This window comes from Schistocerca piceifrons, chromosome 1 (genome assembly GCF_021461385.2).
Source record: "Schistocerca piceifrons isolate TAMUIC-IGC-003096 chromosome 1, iqSchPice1.1, whole genome shotgun sequence".
NCBI lineage: Eukaryota > Metazoa > Arthropoda > Insecta > Orthoptera > Acrididae > Schistocerca > Schistocerca piceifrons.
In genome coordinates, this window is record NC_060138.1 from 841,080,446 (window position 1) to 841,105,863 (window position 25,418).

Genomic DNA, 25,418 nt, shown 5'->3' on the forward strand with positions numbered 1-25,418 from the left:
GGTATGTGGTACACCATATCTTGTAGCTTATGTACACAGATGTAGATGAAGCCATCACTATTCAGTTAAAGAGCACACATGGTAACCCAACAACTGTGGTGGTACATGCTGCTATTCAAAGTAGCAACATGTTCCACTTCCCTTCTACTGTTCCAATGAAAGAGGGTTGTGTAGAAACCTTATGTTTTGATACTAATGCTAAAAGAAAACAGCATACTGTGTGTGCATTTTTTATTCATGTACAGGTATAATACAAAAACAAGGTAAAAACATGAGACACATTGGAGTGCAAGTGTTTTACTGGTGGGAAAGTAGCCATTTACACTTCGATGTTGCAACTTGGAGGGCCATAGATGCCAAAGAAGAAGAGGTCGGTGTGATAATGGCTGTCGTTTCGAAAGAAAAAATAAAAGAAGATTGGAAATACTTAATTACTTGTTGATTTTGGGATACTAATGATCTATCTGTTGTTGAGTTTGGTTATTAAGAGCTTAAATGTGAATGTTTAATTGATATGTTGAAAGTGTTATGGGGACTGCTAAATACAGAAGGATTATGAAAACAAGCGGTTACATGATTTCGGCAGCAACAGCAAGGGAGTACAATGAAGTGGCCCATACTCAAAGGTTTTCCAGAAGTTAAGAAAAATGGCATCAACCGGGGCTCTGCTATCCACAGCCTTACAAATATTGTGAACAGAACAAACCCAGTTAATTTCAACAGAAAAGTGGATCAGTATCCTGAAAGCATTAGCATAAACCGCAATGCTTACATCTACTGCATGCTCATATCATATACCTCAGCCATCAGTCCATACAAAAGGGTCATCACTTTATTCTACAACTCCACATCAAATTCAATGCTTATCTATCACAAGAAGTCCAAGTTGTCTCAAAATACGATGGTAATTGTACATGATGTTGGTAGTGTGAGATAAGTGCTGTCATTGTAGAGAACCACACCAATGGTCAAGTGATTCTGCAGTGTTGCTGAATATACTATGGCAGTGGTGTGGTATCTTACGCCAGAAATTTATAGAAGTGATTATTTCTCAGGAACAGTCACATGATTCTATTCACTGTTACAGCCTTTTTACATTAAAGTACCGGGTGATCAAAAAGTCAGTATAAATTTGAAAACTTAATAAACCATGGAATAATGTAGACAGAGAGGTAAAAATTGACACACATGCTTGGAATGGCATGGGGTTTTATTAGAACAAAAAAAAAAGAAAAGTTCACAAAATGTCCGACAGATGGACTGGACAGCAAAACGTCAGTGACTGCGCATGACAATTGTGTATAAAAGGAGCTGTAATGAGAGAGAGAATCAGATGCGCCAGCAGTCGCAGCATGTTGACGTTACCTGAAAAGACGCTATTCATGAAGCTGTATTATCAGAATGGGGAATGTGCTAGCTCAGCGTTACGATCCTATCGCCATAGGAAGGGGATTCGAACGGGTAAAGGTCCATTGACAAATGTAGCTGTGTCGAGAATGATTTCGAAGTTCGAAGCCACGGGTTGTGTAGACGATAGACCATGTAGTGGCCAACCAAGCACAAGGCGTAATGCTGCTGAGACAGTTCACTACTGTTTGGTTGGCACTGTGGCGTACCCTCCAATGCTATCCTTACAAAATCCATCGGCATCATGAACTGTTACCTGCCGATTTAGTGAAGTGGAGGGCATTTGCGGTGTGGGTGTTTCAAAAGATGGCGAAAGATGACGATTGGTTGAGTAACATGTTGTGGACCGACGAAGCTCATTTCACACTCTGAGGGTCTGTCAATGCCCACAACTGCAGAATTTGGGCTACCTAAAATCCTAGAACTGTCGTGGAAACCCCATTGCACGACAAGAAAGTCACGGTATGGGTTGGATTTACCACATCTACCGTTATCGGGCCTTTTTTCTTCGAGGAAATGCGTTATTCTGGTTTTGAAACTGCTACCAAGACGGGCGAGAGGTATGCCGATATGTTACAGAATTGCATCATCTGCAGTCTGGCTGATAAACACCTGCTGGAACGTAAGATGTTTATGCAGGATGGCGCTCCACCCCATATTGCTAGACGCGTGAAAGATCTCTTGCGCACGTCATTTGGTGATGATCGTGTGCTCAGCCGCCACTTTCGTCATGCTTGACCTCCCAGGTCCCCAGACCTCAGTCCGTGCGATTATTGGCTTTGGAGTTACCTGAAGTCACAAGTGTATCGTGATCGACCGACATCTCCTCGACTACAGCTATTGTTGAGGAATGATGGGTGACATATTGAGCATTTCCTGTAAAGAACATCATCTTTGCTTTGTCTTACTTTGTTATGCTAATTATTGCTATTCTGATCAGATGAAGCGCCATCTGTCCGACATTTTTTGAACTTTTGTATTTTTTTGGGTCTAATAAAACACCATGTCCACTTTCATGAGTGTTCTATTGTACCTTTGTTTCTGAAACATAACAACAACAAAGGTGACGAAAATATCTTTATTACAGTTTTTCATGTAACCTGTAAGCGTCCATGGCACCCACTGATCATTAAGTTTTTGATAACTGAGGTTGCCTCAAACGATGATGAGCAAAATTTACCTCAGCATAAGGTAATTTTGCATAAACTGAATTGGGCGTGCACCACTGGACAATCTACAATAATGCATCAACAATCCAGACCACATGTTTGTTTGTGATTAATGGGGAACTTGTTCATTCATCTTTGTGGATATTCTACCAATTATTTGCAATCTTTTAGTACTACTACTGCACTGGCAATTTATCATTAGCCACCAATATTTATGGATGTCATACTGTAACACTCATTTGACATTAGGGAGCAGATAACAGTGTACAGTTTACATGGACTGATTTGCAATTTTCTTGTCCATGTCCAAGGCAAACAACACAACAACCAGCCAATGAACATCAATCCCTGCATCTCACAAAGCAACTAATCCTTACATTGCTATAGTTGCTAACAGTACACAGCCTACACTGCATATATAATAATATTAATAATAATAATAATAATAATACCTCACCTCTTCAGAGACTAATAGCTTCCCAGCATGAGAAAGTGGAACTTCTAAGTTTAAGCAGCTACGTATTGCCAGCATGACTTTTCCTCTGTGACCAACTGTGACTCCAGTGTTGCGGAAGCCTGATTCCAGGGCACAAGTATGCTGATTTGAAAACAGAGAGAAACCAGTGTGTTCCATATATATGCATATAGAAGTTAAAAAATCAACAAGTATGTTGTATCATACAGTTGGTACAGTTGACATATTTACATAATAATTAACTACCGCAGTTAACCAAACAATATATTCTATTGCTTATTTAACATATTTCACTATGCAATGACAGCCTCTTAACTCCATTTTGTTACTCTTTGCAGGCGAAGCAAAAACTGTTTCTTAGAAAATAATACAGAACATTTCTACATGTGTAACTGTATAGCAGAAGCCTAGTTATTGACTTAACTAAACTCTTTTTTTGTGAAGTTATTGGAATTATGAGTTTCTACAGACAGATGGAGTTACAAGGCTTTCATTGCCTGCCATCAATACGAAGGTGATGCAACTAAGCAGCTCAGAATGACCTCTATATCGCCAACAATGATTTCATTTGAAAATCTTTACCTGACTTCAGCTCTCTTCTAACTGTCTCAACAGTTTGCGTCTTTCCCCAGATTAAGATACTTGGAGAAAAAAAAAGAACCCTGTCTTTGTTGAATTGCATCTCATATAAAACCTAGCTCTTCACATTACAGTTGACAGATGTTACATCTCATTCTTCACTGATAGTAATTATGATGATGAGGTATAAAGTGCTCATTAATAAGATTATTAGTGGCCTTGCTAGAATAAAAGGTTTGAAAGAACATAAACAGCACTGTACCTCTGTCAAATGCTTGTTCAATAATGTCTAATCACAGATGATGTAAAATTATTATTGGCATAATAATGAGGCATTAAAAATTAAGTAACTTAGATTAACAGTTGAAGCGATTATAATTAAAGAGAATCGTCTGGTTGATAATATAAAAGAACTGGATGACACATTAAAATCTCTACCCTAATAATTCAGGGAGTAAAATCTTAATACATTTCATAAAATATTGTAATTCATATCACATTCCCTTCATGGAACATTAAAATAGATGGCCGATCAGTTGGTACACAACCTTCTGTCCTGTTGTCTCGTTGTGAACTGAAATCTAAGTACCACATGCACCTGTAACTACAGAAGCATCTTCAAATTGCAGGTATGTCCAAGATGAGTTATGTCACAGATGACTAGCTGCCGTCAGTAACTGTTACTTAACACTCGTCACTTCAACCATTTTTCTTCCCACTCATGTATGAGTCTATACCTCAATAGCAATATTACAGCATACAGGCAGATAGCACAGCGCCCCCTGGGATTTTCTGTTCATTTTGTTAATTGATTTGCCTCAGTTCCTATCTAACATGGAAGAGAGTGGCACCTGATGTTTATGATGATGGAGTTTAGAACCCTCAACACCATGATTTTCACCATACGCACTAAAATACATACAAATAAGGGATCTTCATAGCTGTCAAATGCTAAAATTTTTCATTGTAATAACTGCGCTTCAGCATTCAAAATATCTGACACACAGTTAAAATGAAACATACTGAAATGTGTACACCAAAAACAAATGTCTGTCTCCACCAGAGTAGAGCGCCACATACAAGTGCGGTATCCACTATATGGAAACTAATGCGTGTGAGACTTGATCTAGTCCCTATGACTGGAATGAAGAATGCCACAGTTTGTGATCTTTTTTTATCTTCAGCCTTATTTCCTCTCCTTGATGAATGTTCTTTTGGCTCAACAGTGAGATTGCAGCCTCTAGGTTAATGACACTTTGTTAAAATCTTTCACCCTTACAAAACTCTGGCTTCTGTAATCTTGTTTCTCTCCCTTATTACCATGGGCTCTGGAACTGAACAGAATGACAACACCTTCAAATTCTGTTGTAGTGGGAGATAGGAGTCCTGTATGTTCTGGACAATTTTCTCAGCTGGGTACATTTGTGGGAGGACATGAGTGCGCTGTAGGCATCAGAGCAGACAAAGTTTTTTGTCATGTCTCATTTGCTCCAGTGCATTCAGCAATGCACACAACTCATGTTGCACACTGTGAACCTATCTGGCAGGCAGATCCTGACAACACAACCATGGAAAAACCACTGAACAGCCCCCCCCCCCCTCTCTCTCAGATAAATCTGTCCAAAACAAGCACTATGCACAACAAGAGGATAACTGCAACAAAAATAATACTGTATAACAGCTGACTAAAAAAGTTTGTCCATACTTCTAAGACAGTTAACTGACATCCAATGGGACTTCAACCCCGAATTCATCACCGAATCAAGCAAGGTTGGAGGGCTTATGGAAAAATCCAACTGTTTTTAAATTTAACACACTAATAAAGTTAAAAAAGGTAGTCTTGAAGAGTGTGTTTACTGTACAACATATGGTTATGAACTAGGATTTTAAACAACTTTCAAATGAAAACTATGAATGGCTCAGAGAGCTATGTCAAGGTCACTCCTAAGTCTCACCTAGAAAGATCAGAAAAGATGTAATGACACGAGTATTAACAGGAATCTAGGACAGTCTGGATAGGGTAAAGGCTCTAAAATGGAAATGGACAGAATGCATGAAGAGATGACAAATATGGACCATGGCACTACTAGAGTAGAGTCTCAAAGAAATATGAAGGCCACATGCAGACTACCTAACCACTGAAATCAAGACCTGAAAAAATTCACAGGCTTTCACTCACAGAAGAAAGCAATTAACAGAGAAACATGGAAGCAGCTATTGAAATTGTATTTGTTAGCTGAAGATTAAAGAGGCTAAATCTTGTAAAGTTTTATACAGCTGAACAATGAATATAACAGTAAAATTGTAGTGGTCATCTAAAACATTAAATTTAAAAATTTGATTATGTTAAATTTAAAAGCCATTATTGGTTTATACAATGGGAAGTCAAAAAGTAAAGAGACTTTCGAAAAAAAAAAATATTTATTCTAATGACAGAAAGCTGAAACATACATTATTTTTCTACAGTAACCTCCCTGCAATTCAATGCACTTTGTCCATCATTTCACAAGTGTTTTGATTCTGTCGGAAAAACAGTTTTTTGGTTGTATCTGTGACCAATTTTGCACCACATTAATGACTTCTGCATTGGTTGCAGATCTTCTTCCCCTGAGCATTTCCTTCAATGGAGCAAATATATGGTAATCACTTGGAGCTAGGTCTGTGCTGCATAATGAGGGTTCCAGCTATTTGAACCCCAAGTACTTTATATTTTTGGCCATCCGTTTGGTAGAATGTCATTGAGCTTTATCTTACTGAAGGACACCACCTTTTTGCAGTTATCCATGAAATATTTGGATCTGACTACAGGTTTCAGTTTAGTTTCCAACATATCACAAAGTTTCTCAATGTTCACAGTTTTGCCTCTTGGGGTGAAATGAACAGCTACCACATCTTCAATGTCCCAGAATAGTGTTACCATAAGCTTACCAGCTGATGGTTGATATTCAAATTTCTTAACTTCTGGTGATGATGGGTGTTTCCAAACCATGTTCAGTCTTACTTTCCGGTTCGTGATAATGCACCCACATTTCATCTACAGTAATGATTTGCTGCAAAAATCTATCTCCCTCACAGTGATAACATGTCAAAAGTTTACGAGAGATGTCCATCCTTTGCGCCTTATGCTGTGCTGACAATTCTTTTGGTAACCATCTTGCACACACTTCCTCAAAATTTAGCCTGTTGTGTAAGATGGAATGTGCTGAACCATGACTGGTATCAGGATTGCCAAAAGGTTCCCCCAGTGAAATTCCCTGATATTTCCCTCATTTCCAGACAAGTTTTAGCATTTTTCCCTGGCAAATTCTGAGATCTCAAGGGTAAGTTAAGACGTAAATTGACAACATGTCTTTGTAGTTATGGTACAAGAAACAATAGTGCAAACAAGGAAATATCTAAAACAAATTTGCAAGCAGATGGTGTTTCCTGATGGGAGCAAAAATATTTAGCACTAACATCAACGTCTTTTCTAACAAATTGTTTGTAGATGGAGAAAGTACCCAAATGATGTGTGTGTTGCATTAAGACCACTGATGTTATTTTATTTCAATAAAACACATTTGGTGACAAAAATACACATTTCCTTGGAGTCGTAAGGAAGATTTAAAATTCCTTCACTGATTTCAGTAACAACTTCAGAAAAAAGTAGGCCTCTTTAAAGAAGTGCATAAGGCGAGGAAGAATTGTGTAAATTAACACTATAGGTGACCACCAATAAAATGTTGGTTCTACTATGTTCATTATTGTTGGTTATTACCCACTGTGTTATAACTATTATTTTACAGGTATTGTGTGATTTTTCTTTCAAGAAATATATGAATACATAGCGCACAAACTGCCAGCAACTGACAATTTTCTTCTCCTTATCATCCATACTTTCTAACATATAAACTACTTTTGAAGTGCCAAAATGTACGAGAACTAATAAAACTCTATAAAATGCCACAGTGTACAATGTAATTGCAGCGAGACAGTTGCAATTCCTGAAATCCGTCAGTCATGACCTCTAGCCTGCCGAAGAGCATCAGTCCTGGGTCCATAGATAAACCATGAAAATCTGCTGCTTTACACCACACACAAACAGACCCAGCCTTTAGGCAAATAGGTGAGACCAGATCCAAGGGGCAGCGCCTGCACATTAGGGTAAATGGAATGGCTTCAGATCGACAGGCCCGATCCATTACAGATAACTACGGAAACAGCCTGCGGTTTTGGCTCGTAGCGGAAATCCACTCGTGTGGCCAGCTATTCACGAGCCAGACAGCATGTTGATGAAATGAGACCACAGTGATCGATCCATGCAACAGATAATGTGTTCAAATACTCTGAGAATCAATAATAATGAGGGAAGGTGGCAACACACCGTGAAGATGACTGCTGAGCCACAGCCAGACAAGTAGAAAGGACAGTTACACTCTCACAACCAAATTTTCAACCATAGCTTTTGTCAGGAAATGAGAGCACACACATTCACACAATCACTCAGACAGAATTCATGCACACGACTGCCACCCCCAGCCACTGCGACTACAGTCTCTGGGAATCAGATCCAGACAAACCACTCCTCACACATCCTTGCCTCTCATTGGCAGCTGCTAGCCTAGTGGCAAGAAGTGGTGGCAGGACTGACTGCAAGCTGAGGGAAGTGGTATCAAGGGGAGAAGCAGTAAGAATGAGGGAGTAGGGAAGCAATGCACGTACTCAGCTGCACCCAGCCAGCAACGACGCATGACACCTCAGTAAACAAACCATTTCATCTACTGAGACAAAACCGAGATTTTTACTGTGTTTTTTATTTTTTTTTTTTTTTTTCCGAATTCCCCTGATGTGTTTGAAATTCCCTGATTTCCATAACCTGTGGCAACCCTGGGTATGTAAAGTATTGGTGATTTTGTCCACTGTGATTTGTGTTTTCCATCACCATACCCTCAATGACTTCCAAACTGTCCTCAGCATTGACGTCAATGGCCTGCCTGATCTTTCCTCATCTCAAAGAGAAGTTCTTCCCTGTTTGAAGCACTCTATCCATTAGTAGACCTTGTTTCGTTATAAACAGCTGTCACCATACTGCGCTTGCATTCAACAAATAAAACCTGCAGATATAACACCTTCCACAAACAAAATGCGAATCATTGCTCTCATTTACTCCTTGGTGCAGATTGACAATGGAGCTGCCATTATTCGTGATCTGCTACAACACAACAACTAACACAGGAATAAGAGTGCCACGTTGTATAGAGCTGTTGCTGACAACAATATTTCACCCTTGGGTACTAGCAGTGTTACCAATGCCTAAGGCAAGAAATTATGAAATTCCCTTTACTTTTTGACTTCCCCTCATATTTGTCCTAACCATTTTCAAAAGACAGCTCTTCACATTAATCCCAAAGGGCCTCATTGCTAACAAGATAGTAACTGAAAGTCTGTAAATGGGATTGGCCCTAAGTGCCCCTACTGTCAGCCTAATTCCCTTATGGCAAACAGTCTGATGCACGTATGTATGATGATCAGGCACATACATAGACTGTGCATTCATAATCAAGTTGGGAATGTACACAAATTCTGTAAAACCAAAGCACATAAAGTGCAGCTTGTTACACCATGTCCTACATGCACTGCACTTTAAAATGAGTTTTTTAAGGTACAGTTTTCAGGTCACTCAGGGGTGGTGCACCTAAGTTTCTGATTGAAAGGCCTGGAAACTCCACCAAGTCTTAATATTTAGAATGTTCTGGTAGATTAAAAACAGAATGGAAATTGTAATAACAACTAATGCAACATGCAACAACAACAACAACAACAACAACAACAACAGACTTGTTACAGTGCTGGAAGACTAACCAAAATTTAAAAAACAGTGAAGAATTATGACCACTGGAAAATATTTTTTTACCATGGCTGTTGTTGCTGTGGTCTTTAGTCTGAAGACTGGTTTGATGTGCTACCCACACTACTCTTTCAGTACATCCCTTTGAATCCGCTAACCATTTTCATCACTTGGTCTCCCCAGAATATTTTTATGCCTACACTTCCCAATATCCCACCTATACTATACTGATTCCTTAATGTCTCAGAATGTGCCCTATCAACTAATCCCTTCTTTTATTCAAGTTGTGCAACAAATTTCTTTTTTCCCCAGTTTTGTTCAGTACCTTCTCATTAGTTAAATGGTCTACCAATCCAAACTTCAGCATCCTTCTGTAGCACCAAATTTCAAAAGCTCCTATTTACTTCTTGTCTAAACTGTTTATTGTCCACATTACACTTCTTTACAAGGTTACACTCCAGACAAATACACTGAAAAAACACTTCCTAACAGTTAAATCAATATCTGATATTAACAAATTTCTCTTCTTCAGAAATGCTTTTCCTGCCATTGTCAGTCTACATTTTATATCCTCTCTAATTCAGCCATCATCAGTTATTTTACTGCCCAAATAGCAATACCCATCTACTACTACTGCTACTAGTGTCTTGTTTCCTAATTTGATGCCCTCGGTATTGCATGATTTAATTTGACTACATTCCATTATCGTCATTTTGCTTTTGTTGATGTTCATCTTAAAACCTATTTTCAAGACACTGTCCATTCTGTTCAAAATAGCCTCTTGCTCCCTGTATTTTACACCTGCTACCTTTATAATTTCAAATAATGTGTTTCAGCTGACATTGTTAAAAACTTTCTTTAAGTCCACAAATGCTGTAAATGTAAATTTGTCTTTCCTCATCTTCTAAGAGAAATCATAGGGTCAGTACTGCCTTGCATATTCCTACATTTCTACAGAATCCAAACTGATTGTTCCTGATGTCATCCTCTACCAGCTTTTCAATTCTTCTGTAAAGAATTCACATTAGTATTTTGCAACCATGACTTATTGAACAGATAGTATGATAATATTCAAACCTGTCAGCCCCTGTTTTCTTTTTGATTCGAATTATTACACTGTTCTTGAGGTCTGAGGGTATTTTGCCTGCCTCACACATCTTGGACACCAGGTGGAATATGTTTGTCATGGCTGGCTCTCTCAAGGATCTCGGCAGTTTTGACAGAATGTCATCCACTCCAATTGCTCTGTCAAATTCTTCTCGCAGTATCTTGTCTCTTATCTCATTTTCTTTATTGTCCTCTTCCATTCTTTAAGGGGAATTCAAAAAGAAACGAGTTGGAGGCATAATTATAGAAATCAGAATCTTTTTAAGGGTACCAAAAATGGCGTAATCACAGGGAGAGAGGTCCGGACTGTATGGAGGGTGGCAGAGAACCTCCCATTTGAATTTCTGCAGGAGTGCCACTGAGATTGCCTGGTCATTTTGATTTGATCGCTTGGCGAAGGGTGGTCAAGGTTTGCGAGTAACGCTGGCTTGTTGTTCTGTGCTGCAGGAAGTGAATCAGAAGAGGGCCATCTTGGTCAAAGAAGAACATCAGCTCTGAGGGGCAAACGATTCACCTCGGACAACGACGTCCAGCTGTAAGTGTGGAACTGGTTAACATCACAGCCCCGGGAATTTTATGAGACAGCCATTCACCGCCTTGTGTCACAGAGGGACAAGTGTCTTAACAGCCAGGGTCAATACTTCTAACATAAAAGTACTAGTTTCTGTAATGATGCCTCCAGCTCGTTTCTTTTTGAACGCCCCTTATATAATATTCACTTCAAGTTCATTTCACCTTTATAGCTCTTCTATACAGTTCTTCCACCTTCCAGCTTTCCCTCCTTAGTTTATAGTTTATTACCAGTTTACCATCTGAGCTCTTGATATTCATACAACTGCTTCTCTTTTCTCCAAAGGGCTCATTAAGTTTCCTATAGGCAGTACCTAAAATTCTCATAGTTATATATGCTTCCATGTCCTTCCATTTACCCTCTAGCCATTCCTCTTTAGTCATTTTGCATTTCCTGCCACACTCATATTCACTGGCTGCATTTTTATATTTTCTCCTTCTGTTAATTAAATTCAGTAACTCCTGTGACATCCAAGGATTTCTAGTAGGCCATGTCTTTTTTCCCTATTTGATCACCTGCTGCTTTCACTATTTTATCTCTCAAAATTACCCATTCGTGTACTACTGCATTCCTCTTCCACATTTCTGACAACTGTTGCCCAAAGATTTCTCTGAAACCCTCAACCTCTGGTTTTTTCAACTTATACAGGTCCCATCTCCTTAATTTCCTGCCTTTTTTGCAATTTCTTCAGTTTCAATCTGCAGTTTGTAACCAACAAATTGTGGTTAGCATCCACATCTACCTCTGGTAGTGTCTTACAGTCTAAAAATCTGTCTTACCATTATATAATCAATCTGAAACATTACAGTATCTCAAGGTCTCTTCCACAAATACAACTTTCATTTGTGTTTCTCAAGCCAAGCCTTATCAATGATAAAATTATGGTTTTTGCAAAATCCTACCAGGCAGCTTCCCCTTTCCTTCCTTTTCCCCCAGTGTACATCTACCTACAATTTTCCCTTCAGTTCCTTTCTCAACTATCGAATTCCAGCCCCCATTACAATAAAATTTTCCTCTCCCATAACTACCTGAATAATTTCTTTCCTCTCTTCATACATTTTCTCATCATCTGCAGAACCAGTAGTTGGTGTTGCCTTCGTGTCTATCTTGGTTGGACTAATGCATTCACTATGCTGTTCATAGTAGCTTACCCGCATTCCTATTTTCTTATTTATTATTAGACCTACTCCTGCATTACCCTATTTGATTTTGTAAAATCAAATAGGGCTAATGCAGGAGTGGGTTTAATGAGTAAAAAACGGGGAATGCAGATAAGCTGCTATGAACGGCATAGTGAACACATTATTGTAGCAAAGATAGACACGAAGCCCACATCCACCACAGTAGTACAGTTTCATATGCCAACCAGTTCCGCAGATGAGGAGGAGATTGAGTAAAAGTGTAATGAGATAAAAGAAATTATTCAGATAGTTAAAGGAGCCAAAAATTTAATATCACGGGGGACTGGAATTCGACAGTGGGGAAAGGAAGAGAATGAAAAGTAGTAGGTGAATACGGACTGGGGGAAAGGAATGAAAGAGGAAGCTGCCTGGTAGAATCTTTCACAGAGCATAATTTACTCATAGCTAACAACTGGTTTAAGAATCATGAAAGAAGGTTGTATACTTGGAAGATACCTGGAAACACCGGAAGATTTCAGTTTGATTATATAATGGTTAGGCAGAGATTTAGGAACCATATTTTAAATTTTAGATATTTCCAGGGGCAGATGTCGACTCTGACCACAATTTATTGGCTACGAACTGCAAATGAAAACTGAAGAAACTGCAAAAAGGCAGGAATATAAGGAGATGGGACTTGGATTAACTGAAAGAACCAGAAGTTGTAGAGGGTTTCAGAGGGAGCATTAAAGACTACTGGCAAGAACAGGGGAAAGGAATACAGTAGAAGAAGAATGGGTAGCTTTGAGAGATGAAATAGTGAAGGCAGCAGAGGATTAAATATGTAAAACGATGATGGCTAGTAGAAATCCATGTGTAACACAACAGATATTGAATTTAATCAATGAAAGGAGAAAACATTAAAATGCAATAAATGAATCAGGCAAAAGAGAATACAAACGTCTCAAAAATGAGGTCGACAGGAAGTGCAAAATGGCTAAGAAGGAATAGCTAGAGGACAAATGTAAGGACGTACAAGCATGTATCACTAGTGGTAAGATAGATACTGTCTACAGGAAAATTAAAGAGAACTTTGGAGAATCGAGAACCACCTATATGAATATGAAGAGTTCAGATGAAAAACCAGTCTTAAGCACAGAAGGGAAAGCAGAAAGGTGGAAAGAGTATACAGAGGGTCTGTACAAGGGAGATGTACTTGAGTGCAATATTACGGAAAGGGAAGAGGACGTAGAGGAAGTTGAGAAGCGAGATATGATACTTCATGAAGAATTTAACAAAGCACTGAAACATTTAAGTTGAAACAAGGGCCCGGAAGTAGACAACATTCCGTTACAGCCACTGATAGCCTTGGAAGAGCCAGCCACAACAAAACTCTCCCATCTGGTGAGCAAGATGTATGAGAAAGGCAAAATACCCTCAGACTTCAAGAAAAATATAATAATCCCAATTCCAAAGAAAGCAGGTGCTGGTAGGTGAAAATTACTGAACTATCAGTTTAATAAGTCACAGCTGCCAAATACTAACACGAATCCTTTACAGAAGAATAGAGAAATGGTACAGGCCGACCACAGGGAGGACCAGTTTGGATTCTGGAGAAATGCAGGAATACGCGAGGCAGTAGTGACCCTAAAACTTCATATAGGAGGCAGGTTAAGGAAAGACAAACCTATGTTTATAGCATTTGTAGACTTAGAGAAAGCTTTTGACAATGTTGACTGGAATACTTTCTTTCAAATTCTAAAGGTGGCAAAGTAAAATACAGGGAGCGAAGTAAAATACAGGGAGCGAAAGGCTATTTACAATATGTGCAGAAACCAGATGTCAGTTTAAGAGTCAAGGGGCACAAAAGGGAAGGAGTGGTTGAGAAGGGAGTGAGACAGGCCTATCCCCGATGTTATTCAATCTGTATATTGAGCAACCCGTAAAGGAAACAAAGGGAAAATTTTGAGTAGGAATTGAAGTCCAGGGAGAAGAAATAAAAACTTCAGAGGTTTGCCTATGACACTGTAATTCTGTCAGAGACAGCAAAGGACTTGGAAGAGCAGCTGAGTGGAATGGACAGTATCTCGAAAGGAAGATATAAGATGAACACCAACAAAAGCAAAAAGAGGATAACGGAATGTGGTTGAATTAAATCAGGTGATGCTGAGGGAATTAGATTAGGAAATGAGACACTTAAAGTAGAAAATGAGTTTTGTTATTTGGGAAGCAAAATAACTGATGATTATCGAAGTAGGGAGGATATAAAATGCAGACTGACAATGGCAATAAAAGCGTTTCTGAAGAAGACAACTATGTCGACATCAAATACAGATTTAAGTGTTAGGAATTCTTTCCTAAATGTATTTATACAGAAGAGAAACATGGACGATAAATAGTTTAGACAAGAAGAGAATAGAAGCTTTTGAAATGTTGTTCTGCAGAAGAATGCTGAAGATGGGTAAATCATGTAATTAATGAGGAGGACTGGATAGACCTGGGGAGAAGAGAGATTTATGCTACAACCTGCCTAAATGAAGGGTGATGCTGAGTTGGGTTGAGGGGCCGCTCGACATCACGGTCATCAGCGCCCTGACAAAATATCAACATGAAATATCATGAGTGGGGACGAAGGTTGTCCCCACATGCAGAGCAGTTTATAACATACTAAAGTTGCTGCCCTTCCCCACCAGTTTAGGGATGAGGCGGTGTTTGACCATGTGCTCAAGAGTCTTACCCATACAACTAGTAAGGGTGACACTCCAATAACTGTTAGGGGCGCTATGGTCCTTACCTGGTATCCAGAATGGAATTAAAATTACCTCCTTCCAAGTCCATCAAACCAAATCTGACTGAAACAAGAGAGGAGCTGACCTTTTGCTTCAGGGCAGAGATGACGAAGCATGGAATAATGGATCTCATCAGGTCCTGGAGCAATGTCTCTGGCTGCAGATAAAGCCGATTCCAGTTCCCAGATGGAGAATGAAAGGTTGTAGACTTCCTCACTACACGAGAAAAAAATAGAGCTTCCTCATCTCTGCAGTCCGATGGAATACCTGAACAGCAGGAGCTTGTCTGGATGACTTAGTAACAGTACAGAAGTGTTCTGCTAAAACGTGAGCCATCTCTTCTGGCATGTCCACCAAGACCCCGTTATTTGACAAGGCTGTAAGGGGATGTGGACTACCCTCCAGGAAGCCCTCTTCTGTTCTTTGATCACTCGCCTTGCATGTCCTCTCGCAGACCTGAAGATTGTCTGTAGTTGGACACCGTTTGAAGATCCGAAGAGCTGTCTGTCTGGCCCTGATTGCCAATCGACAGCCGTCATTCCATCAAGGTACAGGGCGTCATCCGAGGTGGTTATTAGACCTAGGTATGGACTCTGCGGCAGCCCTTTGGATCTCACGAGTGATATGGGCCACAGCCTCTTGTGCACAATCCTTTCGTTCAAAAATAGCCTGATGTGATGTTTAAAGCTTTCCCAGAGTACTGATTGTTCCATAAAAACACGGGAGAACTGCCGGATATCAGTAACGTCCTGCCACGATATTTCGGCGCAGAGTCTTCTGGCCATCTTCAGGTGAGTGCCACTGTAGTAGTACTGGTGAGTACATGCTGAGCTCCGCTATTTAAAGCCATACTGAGGTGACTTTGCGCATGCGCTGCTTAGCGTGCGCTTTCATAAGAGCTCCATGCGCTGCGCCTCGCGCCCTCCACGGTGAAAGCTTGGCGTATCGATATCAGGTCGATTTCCATCTTTATGCAGATAACTACGTTGACTACAAAGTTTCTCTATAACAGGATTCCAAGCAGAGTTTAGCTGATACCGCTATCTCGATTGAGGAGAGTCTCACTGTCAGACAATCTTATTTCCACAGATTCATTGATAATCGAGCTCCAAAAGTTTGATGTATAGGCCAAAATCTTTGTGTCGTCGTAAATCATTCTGTTGAAATACAATGTTCGACGATTGTGGACTTGGTGGGTTGGAGAATGCGAGTATGTCGTCGGTGTTCCACAATGCGTTCCTGCACAGTTCGTGTTGTTTGCCCTATATATGATTTGCCGCATTCACATGGAATTTTGTAAACACCTGATTTACTAGGATCCCACCAGTGATGAAATTTTGGAAGGAGGGCGAAAGATGACTCTCACTTGATACTTTCTCAATATTATGCCTATCTTTGAAGAAATATTCCCAATAAATGGTAGATAAGCAGTCGACTTGAAGGCCTCTTCCTCTTCCTTGTTCCGTCGTTTGTAGGTCTTCATCACTCTGTTCACTTGCCTAGGTGAAAAGCCATTCTTCAGAAATACTTTTTGCAGGTGTTCCAGTTCCGCTTGAAGACTGTCGGCGTCAGAGATGGTATGAGCACGGTGGATCAAGGTTTTGAGAACGTCCATTGTTTGTGCTGGATGGTGGCAAGTAGCTTGTAGATACAGATCTGCATGAGTGGGCTTTCTGTACACTGAGTGACCAAGTGTGCCATCACTCTTCCGTCGCACCAAGACGTCTAAAAATGGCAGACAACCATCTTTCTCTATCTCCATGGTAAACTTTATGTTTTCATGTATGGAGTTCATGTGACGTAAAAATTCTTTGGTCCAGACCATGAGGCCACACTATAAAAGTGTCGTCAACGTATCGCCAAAATACTGTCGGTTTAAAAGTGGCAGAGTCGAGTGCTCTCTCCTCAAAATCTTCCATAAAAAGATTGGCCACCTGGGGAGACAAAGGAATCCCCATGGCGACACCGTTAGATTGTTCGTAAAATTCATTGTTAAATATAAAATATGTAGAGGAGAGAGTGTGCTGAAACAATGCTGTAATGTCCGCACCAAACATATTGCCAATGAGGTGTAGTGGAAATAAGATTGTCTGATAACGAGACTCTCATCAATTGAGATAGCGGTTATCAGCTAAACTCTGCTGGGAATCCTGTTATAGAGAAACTTCGTAGTAGGCGTTTATTTGCATAAAGATGAAAGTCGACCTGATATTGATATGCCAAGCTTTCACCATGGAGGGTGCGAGGCGCAGAGCACAGAGTTGTTATGAATGCGCACGCTGAGCAGCGCATGCGCAATGTCACCTCAGTATGGCTTTAAATAGCGGAGCTCAGCACGTACTTGCCAGTACTACTACAGTGGCACTCACCTGAAGATGGCCAGAAGACTCTGTGCCGAAATATCGTGGCAGGACGTTACTGATATCCGGCAGTTCTCCCGTGTTTTTATGGAACAAAAATTGCCTGTCGACTGTACTGTAACCAATTTGCCCTTTGTATCATCCACCTGTGTGGTCTCCTGCTGGTCACTGTCGTAGGCGGCAGACGAATCCACACTGGGAAGTGGTCACTAGAATGTAAATCTGGAGCCGCTTCCCACTGAACTGAATCTACAATAGCTGAGGAACAAAAGCAAAGCTCACTAGCTGAAAAAGAGCCTGTAGATGTGGAAAACTGAGTCATCTGCCCCGCGTTCAGAAGGCAGATATCCTCAGAATGGAGGAGTCGCTTGATCAGCCGACCCCTGGAGCAAGTAGTAGCCGAGCCCCACAGCACATTGTGGGCACTGAAGTCCCCCACAAGAAGGAATGGGAGCGGGAGTGCCTGGAAGAGATCTGCCAGTGCGTCCGCATCCAAAGCGTCATGGTGTGGCAGGTACATAGAACACACTGTGATAGTAAACAGTGAGAGAACTTTCACAGCAATTGCTTGGATGGCGGTGGTAAGAGGGACAGGAAAGGAGTTGTATCTGTCATCACGAAAAATAGCCATTCCACCTTTAGCCCTGCCTTGAGTAGTATTGTGTTTCCTGTATATGTGGTAGCCTGAAATGTAGGTGTGTCTGTATTTTAAGATGTATTTCTTGTAAGCAGATGAAGAAAGGTTTATCCTGGACCAGCAGCTGCAATTCTTCCAAATGTGAGTGTATCCATTCAAATTCCACTGCAACACAGAAGTCCGTATGGAAGCCATTGGTTAGCGATGGTGGTTCTTTCCTTTCTCCCTCGGAGGCAGTGACTTACCGGGGAGGTCAGGGGGAATGTTAGCTGGTTCCGCGTTCTCTAGTTCCTCCGACTGGAAGTCCATATCTTCAAGAGCATAGTCGCCATCAGAAAGGGAAAGCGCTCGTCAATCCGAAGGCTTACCTACCACATTCTTGGACTTAGAACTACTTTTAGAAGGATGTTTTTCTGTACTGACAGGAGGAGGAGGCTGCCTGGGTTGCTGGGATGGCTTAGGTGGCTTCTGAAGTTGGGAAGTTGTATGTGGCTTAAGTGGTAAGTCTACTGCAGACGGCTTCCGAGCGACATCAGTTGCAAGTGGAGCATTTCCCCCCACAGCAACAGTGACAAGTGCATGTGCTCGTACTTGAATCTGTGGTCTGACTTTGGTGAATGTGTCACACTTAGCTACTGGTGTTTTAAGGGCCAATGCAAAAGAAGTTGCAAAAACCGGTGGTTGCATGGCTTTGTAAGCCTTTTTAGCTTCACCACAGACTATATGTCTCTGTAATTTCAACCCTTGAATTTTCTTCTCCTCGTAAACCCCACACTTTCTGCTCGACACTGGGTGATCCCCAGAGCAGTTAACACATTTCGGAGAAAGTGTGCAAGAAGTCCCTGACTCGTGAGTGGAGCCTCCACAACTGCCACACGTAGCCCTCCCATTACATCTCATAGTGGTATGGCCATATCTTTGATATTTATAGCATCGCATGGGGGTTAGGAACAAATGGGCAAACCTTAAGGCAGATATAGCTGGCAAGGATATGTTCCGATAATTCGGGAGTACTAGATGTTAGAATAAATGTTGCCGATTTTTCCAATTTACCATTGACTTTCCTCATATAATTCTGCACCTCTGTGACACCTACATTCTTCCAATCTTCATGCAACTCCGCAGGGTCCATCTCCATTATATCGGAGCAGGTAACCATGCCCTTACTAAAGTTAAGGGTGTTATGCAATTCAGCCTTGATTGGATAGTCACCTAAGGCCTTACATCCCAGAAGCTTAGATATTTGGCTGGAATTATCAGAGACCCAGCAATACCTTCCAATGCCTATATAGAAAGAGGATATGTTTTTAAAGCTTCCCCCATTTTGCTTGTTTACAATGAAAGTGTTATGGCACACTAATGCCCTGTTACTATTACTCGGAGACTTCTTTTCGGGAGGACTGACCAACCGATCTCTCTTTGAGGAGAGGGTATAGAAGTTACCTGATGGCACACCCATCCTGTCAGTAGTAGTAGGTTCATGAGACAGTTCCATAAGGATCCCACAAGACGCTAGGGAAACAACAGTCATCCCAGGCAGAGCCCTGCATGCCTGAGCAAGCCTGATTCAACTGGGGTGCGGCAGGTGCCCCAGAGGTCACTTGCTAAAGACTGTTTCACCTCCTCAGCACGTAGCACACCTTGAGTTTTTTAATAGAGGTGGGTACCTTCCTCGTTATCAGGAGAAAGAAAACTGGCGTTCTACAGATCAGAGCATGGAATGTCAGATCCCTTAATCGGGCAGGTAGGTTAGAAAATTTGAAAAGGGAAATGGATAGGTTAAAGTTAGATATAGTGGGAATTAGTGAAGTTCGGTGGCAGGAGGAACAAGACTTTTGGTCAGGTGAATACAGTGTTATAAATACAAAATCAAATAGGGGTAATGCAGGAGTAGGTTTAATAATGAATAAAAAAATAGGAATGCGGGTAAGCTACTACAAACAGCATAGTGAACACATTATTGTGGCCATGATAGACACGAAGCCCACGCCTACTACAGTAGTACAAGTTTATATGCCAACTAGCTCTGCAGATGACGAAGAAATTGATGAAATGTATGATGAAATAAAGGAAATTATTCAGGTAGTGAAGGGAGACGAAAATTTAATAGTCATGAGTGACTGGAATTCAAGAGTAGGAAAAGTGAGAGAAGGATACATATTAGGTGAATATGCATTGGGGCTAAGAAATGAAAGAGGAAGCCGCCTGATAGAATTTTGTGCAGAGCATAACTTAATCATAGCTAACACTTGGTTCAAGAATCATGAAAGAAGGTTGTATACATGGAAGAATCCTGAAGATACTAGAAGGTATCAGATAGATTACATAATGGTGAGACAGAGATTTAGGAACCAGGTTTTAAATTGTAAGACATTTCCAGGGGCAGATGTGGACTCTGACCACAATCTATTGGTTATGAACTGTACATTAAAACTGAAGAAACTGCAAAAAGGTGGGAATTTAAGGAGATGGGACCTGGATAAACTGACTTAACCAGAGGTTGTACAGAGTTTCAGGGACAGCATAAGGGAACAGTTGACAGGAATGGGGGAAAGAAATACAGTAGAAGAAGAATGGGTAGCTTTGAGGGATGAAATAATGAAGGCAGCAGAGGATCAAACAGGTAAAAGGACGAGGGCTAGTAAAAACCCTTGGGTAACAGAAGAAATATTGAATTTAATTGATGAAAGGAGAAAATACAAAAATGCAGTAAATGAAGCAGACAAAAAGGAATACAAACGTATCAAAAATGAGATCGACAGGAAGTGCAAAATGGCTAAGCAGGGATGGCTAGAGGACAAATGTAAGGATGCAGAAGCTTATCTCACTATGGGTAAGATAGATACTGCCTACAGGAAAATTAAAGAGACCTTTGGGGAAAGGAGAACCACTTGCATGAATATCAAGGGCTTTGATGGAAACCCAGTTCTAAGCAAAGAAGGGAAAGCAGAAAGGTGGAAGAAGTATATACAGGGACTGTACAAGAGTGATGTACTTGAGGGCAATGTTACAGAAAGGGAAGAGAATGTACATGAACAGGAAATGGGAGATACGATACTGTGTGAAGAGTTTGACAGAGCACTGAAAGACCTGAGTCGAAACAAGGCCCCGGGAGTCAACAACATTCCATTGGAACTACTGTCGGCCTTGGGAGAGCCAGTCCTGACAAAACTCTACCATCTGGTGAGCAAGATGTATGAGACAGGTGAATACCCTCAGACTTCAAGAAGAATATAATAATTCCAATCCCAAAGAAAGCAGGTGTTGACAGATGTGAAAATTACCGAACTATCAATTTAATAAGTCACATCTGCAAAATACTAATGCAAATTCTTTACAGGCGAATGGAAAAACTGGTAGAAGCCGACCTCGGGGAAGATCAGTTTGGATTCCGTAGAAATGTTGGAACACGTGAGGCAATATTGACCCAACGACTTATCCTAGAAGAAAGATTAAGGAAAGGTAAATCTATGTTTCTAGCATTTTTAGACTTACCGATAGCTTTTGACAATGTTGATTGGAATACTCTTTCAAATTCTAAAGGTGGCAGAGGTAAAATACAGGGAGCGAAAGGCTATTTACAATTTGTACAGAAACCAGATGGCAGTTATAACAGTCGAGGGGTATGAAAGGAAAGCAGTAGTTGGGAAGGGAGTGAGACAGGTTTGTAGACAGAGTGGCAGGGTGAAAATCTCATTCTGGAAATGGACAGTGACTTGAAAGGAGGGCATAAGATGAACATCAACAAAAGCAAAACAAGGATAATGGAATGTCGGGTGATGCTGAGGGAATTAGATTAGGAAATGAGACACTTAAAGTAGTAAAGGAGTTTTGCTATTTGGGGAGCAAAATAACTGATGATGGTCGAAGTAGAGAGGACATAAAATGTAGACTGGCAATGGAAAGGTAAGCGTTTCTGAAGAAGAGAAATTTGTTAACATCGAGTATAGATTTAAATATCAGGAAGTCGTTTCTGAAAGTATTTGTATGGAGTGTAGCCACGTATGGAAGTAAAATGTGGACGATAAATAGTTTAGACAAGAAGAGAATAGATGCTTTCAAAATGTGGTGCTACAGAAGAATGCTGAAGATTAGATGGGTTAGATCATATAACTAATGAGGAAGTATTGGACAGAAATGGGGAGAAGAGGAGCTTGTGGCACAACTTGACTAGAAGAAGGGATCGGTTGGTAAGACATGTTCTGAGGAATCGAGGGATCACCAATTTAGTATTGGAGGGCAACCTGGAGGGTAAAAATCGTAGAGGGAGACCAAGAGATGAATACACTAAGCAGATTCAGAAGGATGTAGGCTGCAGTAGGTACTGGGAGATGAAGAAGCTTGCACAGGATAGAGTAGCATGGAGAGCTGCATCAAACCAGTCTCAGGACTGAAGACCACAACAACAACAACCACCTTCCTCGCAGTCCAGGGGGTGAAGCCAAGACCTCCATTCTCCGAAACACACAACATTCCACCGCTGCCCCGCACGGTGGTCATTGAAGTATGACCAGAGCTTACAGTGACAGAGGACTGGTGGCGCTTACCAGTCCCCAGCTCAGGAACCCTGGGGTCACCAAGCCTGTACTCAGCAAACGAATGCTGAGCCCCTGAGGGGACTAAATGAAGGGATCGTTTGGTAGAACACGTTGTGAGACATCAAGGGCTCACCAATTTAGTAATGGAGGGAAGTGTGGAGGGTAAAAATTGTAGAGGGAGACCAAGAGATGAATACAATAAGCAGATTCAGACAGATATAGGTTGCAATAGTTACTCGGAGATGAAGATGCTTGCACCGGATAGAGTAGTATGGAGAGCTGCATCAAACTAGTCTTTGGACTGAAGACCACAACAACAACAACAACAACAACAACATACAGAAGTCCTGTTCCTCCTACCACTGAATGTCAGTAATTCCTACTGTATCCAACTTCAATCTATCCATTTCACCTTTATAAATTTTCTAACCTACCTGCCCAATTATGGGATCTAACATTCTATGCTTCGGTCCTCAGAATGCCATTTCCAATTTTCTTGATTACTACATCTTTCTAAGTAGCCCCCATTTGAATATCTGAACAAGGGGCTATTGTGCCACTAGCCAGGAGAATGCCATACTCATTTAACCATACAATGGAGATGTATGCTCTCAGGAAAAACAATGGTTGTAGTTTCCTCTGCAGTACTAGCACAGCAAGGCCTGCTGGTTGATGTTTCAAGGCAAAAATCTGTAAATCATCCACACTTGCAACTACTGAAAAAGCTGCTGCTCCTCTTCAGGAATCACCTGTTTGTCAGGTCTCTCAACACATATCCCTCCATTGCAATTGCACCTACAGTACACCTATCTGTACCACTGAGCTTGCAAGCAACCCCTGAAGGCAATGCTCATGGTTTATTGGGGGGCGGTGCTATCTTACTGTGTACAGCTCTCCCAAGCAATGTCACTCTTAGAGCACTACCTTGATGACCATCATTTTCTTCTTCAAAGTGATCAATAGGACATAAGCAACTTCATATCTAAAATAATCTGGGAAGTAAGAGGATTGTAAATTACTGAAAGTCATCCTTTGAGGTTGGAGCCCTATTTATGAATGAGGATATCGTCTCTTCATGTATTACCACACACTTCCTCAAGATGGAAGGAAATGCATATTAAGTGATGTTTGTACAGTAAAGCCTTCAGCAAGGTCAGGTGGTCAATGTTGAAGTAATACCTCTTAAATGCACAATGAAAGTAATTAATAAGCTGCTTTGATGACCACACAAGATAATGGTTTACCGTGTACTCTAAGGCCAACCACTTACACAGAAGGGAAGAACCACTCTACAATATCTATTTGAGGGTGTGGGGCAGAAGAAGGGAGGTTAAAACAACTTCCTTCAATGGATGAGGAAATGGTATGTTACCCACATAAAGTTGAAAGAACCAAGAAGCTTCTTGGGGGTGGGGGGAGTGCCTACAGGCACAGTTCAGCGCAAGCCTTACTGGCATGAGTGTTCCTGTCAGTCAGTGTGGAGAATTTCTATTTCCAAACACTTGTCCAAGTGCAGTTCCTTGGTTTACATGACTACAAAGGATTGGGCAGTGGGCAAAAATTCCTGCAAGAAGAGATGGGATAGCTTCAGTGTTGCAAACTGGACTCATTTGTCTGCCGAAAACAGACAATGGCACCCTAATCTCAAGTAGTCCTCATAGAAACATTAATACTGTGAACAAGAACAAACTTTCAGCTGTGACTAAGTCAACGGAAATCTGTAATCCACTCTGCTTACAACTACGTCAATGATTAGTACTGCTGGTTAAAATCAAACTGACACACTCAAAAATGTATAGCAAATGTCCATTATGGGATCAAAATGGATTCAATGAGATGCTGAAATTGATGCTATAAACACAATACAGCTAGAAAAGGTGACAATAAAAGTGACTGCTACAGCTCAGTTTACAAAACCAGAAAAGCATGGAAGTGGGTCTATATATGTGCTGCAAAGTGGTGTCCTACAGCCATATTGTTTCATTTAATAATGGGATTGGTGAGGCTGAAACAGGTTTAATCGTTGAATTTTGTTACTGCATCATCCGGGTCTGATGTTGCTACAGCTTTAGGTGACATTGTTTTTCCTATAACTGCTGCCAGTGATGTTTATCCTGTTGCAGTAATTTCATGTGTTACTGTTGAGCCACTGCTGTCATTGCTGGAGACATTGAAGCAGCTCAACAAAGTGTATTTTCAAGGAGCAAATATAATGATTTACCACAAATGAGAATCCATAAAAGTTCATGTAACCAGAGCTCCTGCGATAAGAAACAAAAACTAAACAAGAAACTAGAAAACTGGGTGGATAATAATGATTGCAACTGTCCACACAGCACATCATATTACAATAGTGTGAAGTCACTCCTATATGCCACTGTGCTGGCCGCTGGATCTCCCTACATGACATGAGTGGTCTGCTGGCTGAGTCATGAACAATGGTCATGGTGATGGAAGTACATTTTGTAGCTTGCATATTCCCAATGGTTCTGTGACTTCACGAACCAGATAAGGATGCTATACTTCTCCTTCTCAAACGGGATGTACATGGGCAGAAACACCTGGATTTATGCCAGTGAATTCCCACAGTTTAGTGGCAGCGAATCAAAGGTATTGTCTGTGCGTTGTTGACCAGATCTGGCCACATATTGGCTCCCACATAGCTGTCCCAGAGAACTGGTATCAATGATATTGGAATACCAGATGATACACATTCAGCCCTCAGTGTTTAGGGATTCACATCGACACAGGAGGCGGGCACTGTTGATTCCCACTGCCCTTCAGTGCCCTGGCAGCAGATAGTTCTAGTAGAAGCTTGACAGGTGATATGAATGGAAT

The 25,418-nt window shown here is 40.9% G+C and overlaps 1 protein-coding gene across 2 annotated transcripts in view; it reads right to left on the reverse strand.

Moving 5' to 3' along the window:
* LOC124715093 (tRNA wybutosine-synthesizing protein 3 homolog) overlaps positions 1-25,418 on the reverse strand; it is a 65,480-nt gene that overhangs the window by 34,879 nt on the left and 5,183 nt on the right. For both annotated transcript variants that reach the window (XM_047243074.1, XM_047243073.1), the window contains exon 3: positions 3,034-3,174. In XM_047243074.1, coding sequence (XP_047099030.1) covers positions 3,034-3,174 — 141 coding nt within the window. The remainder of the gene's footprint in view (positions 1-3,033; positions 3,175-25,418) is intronic.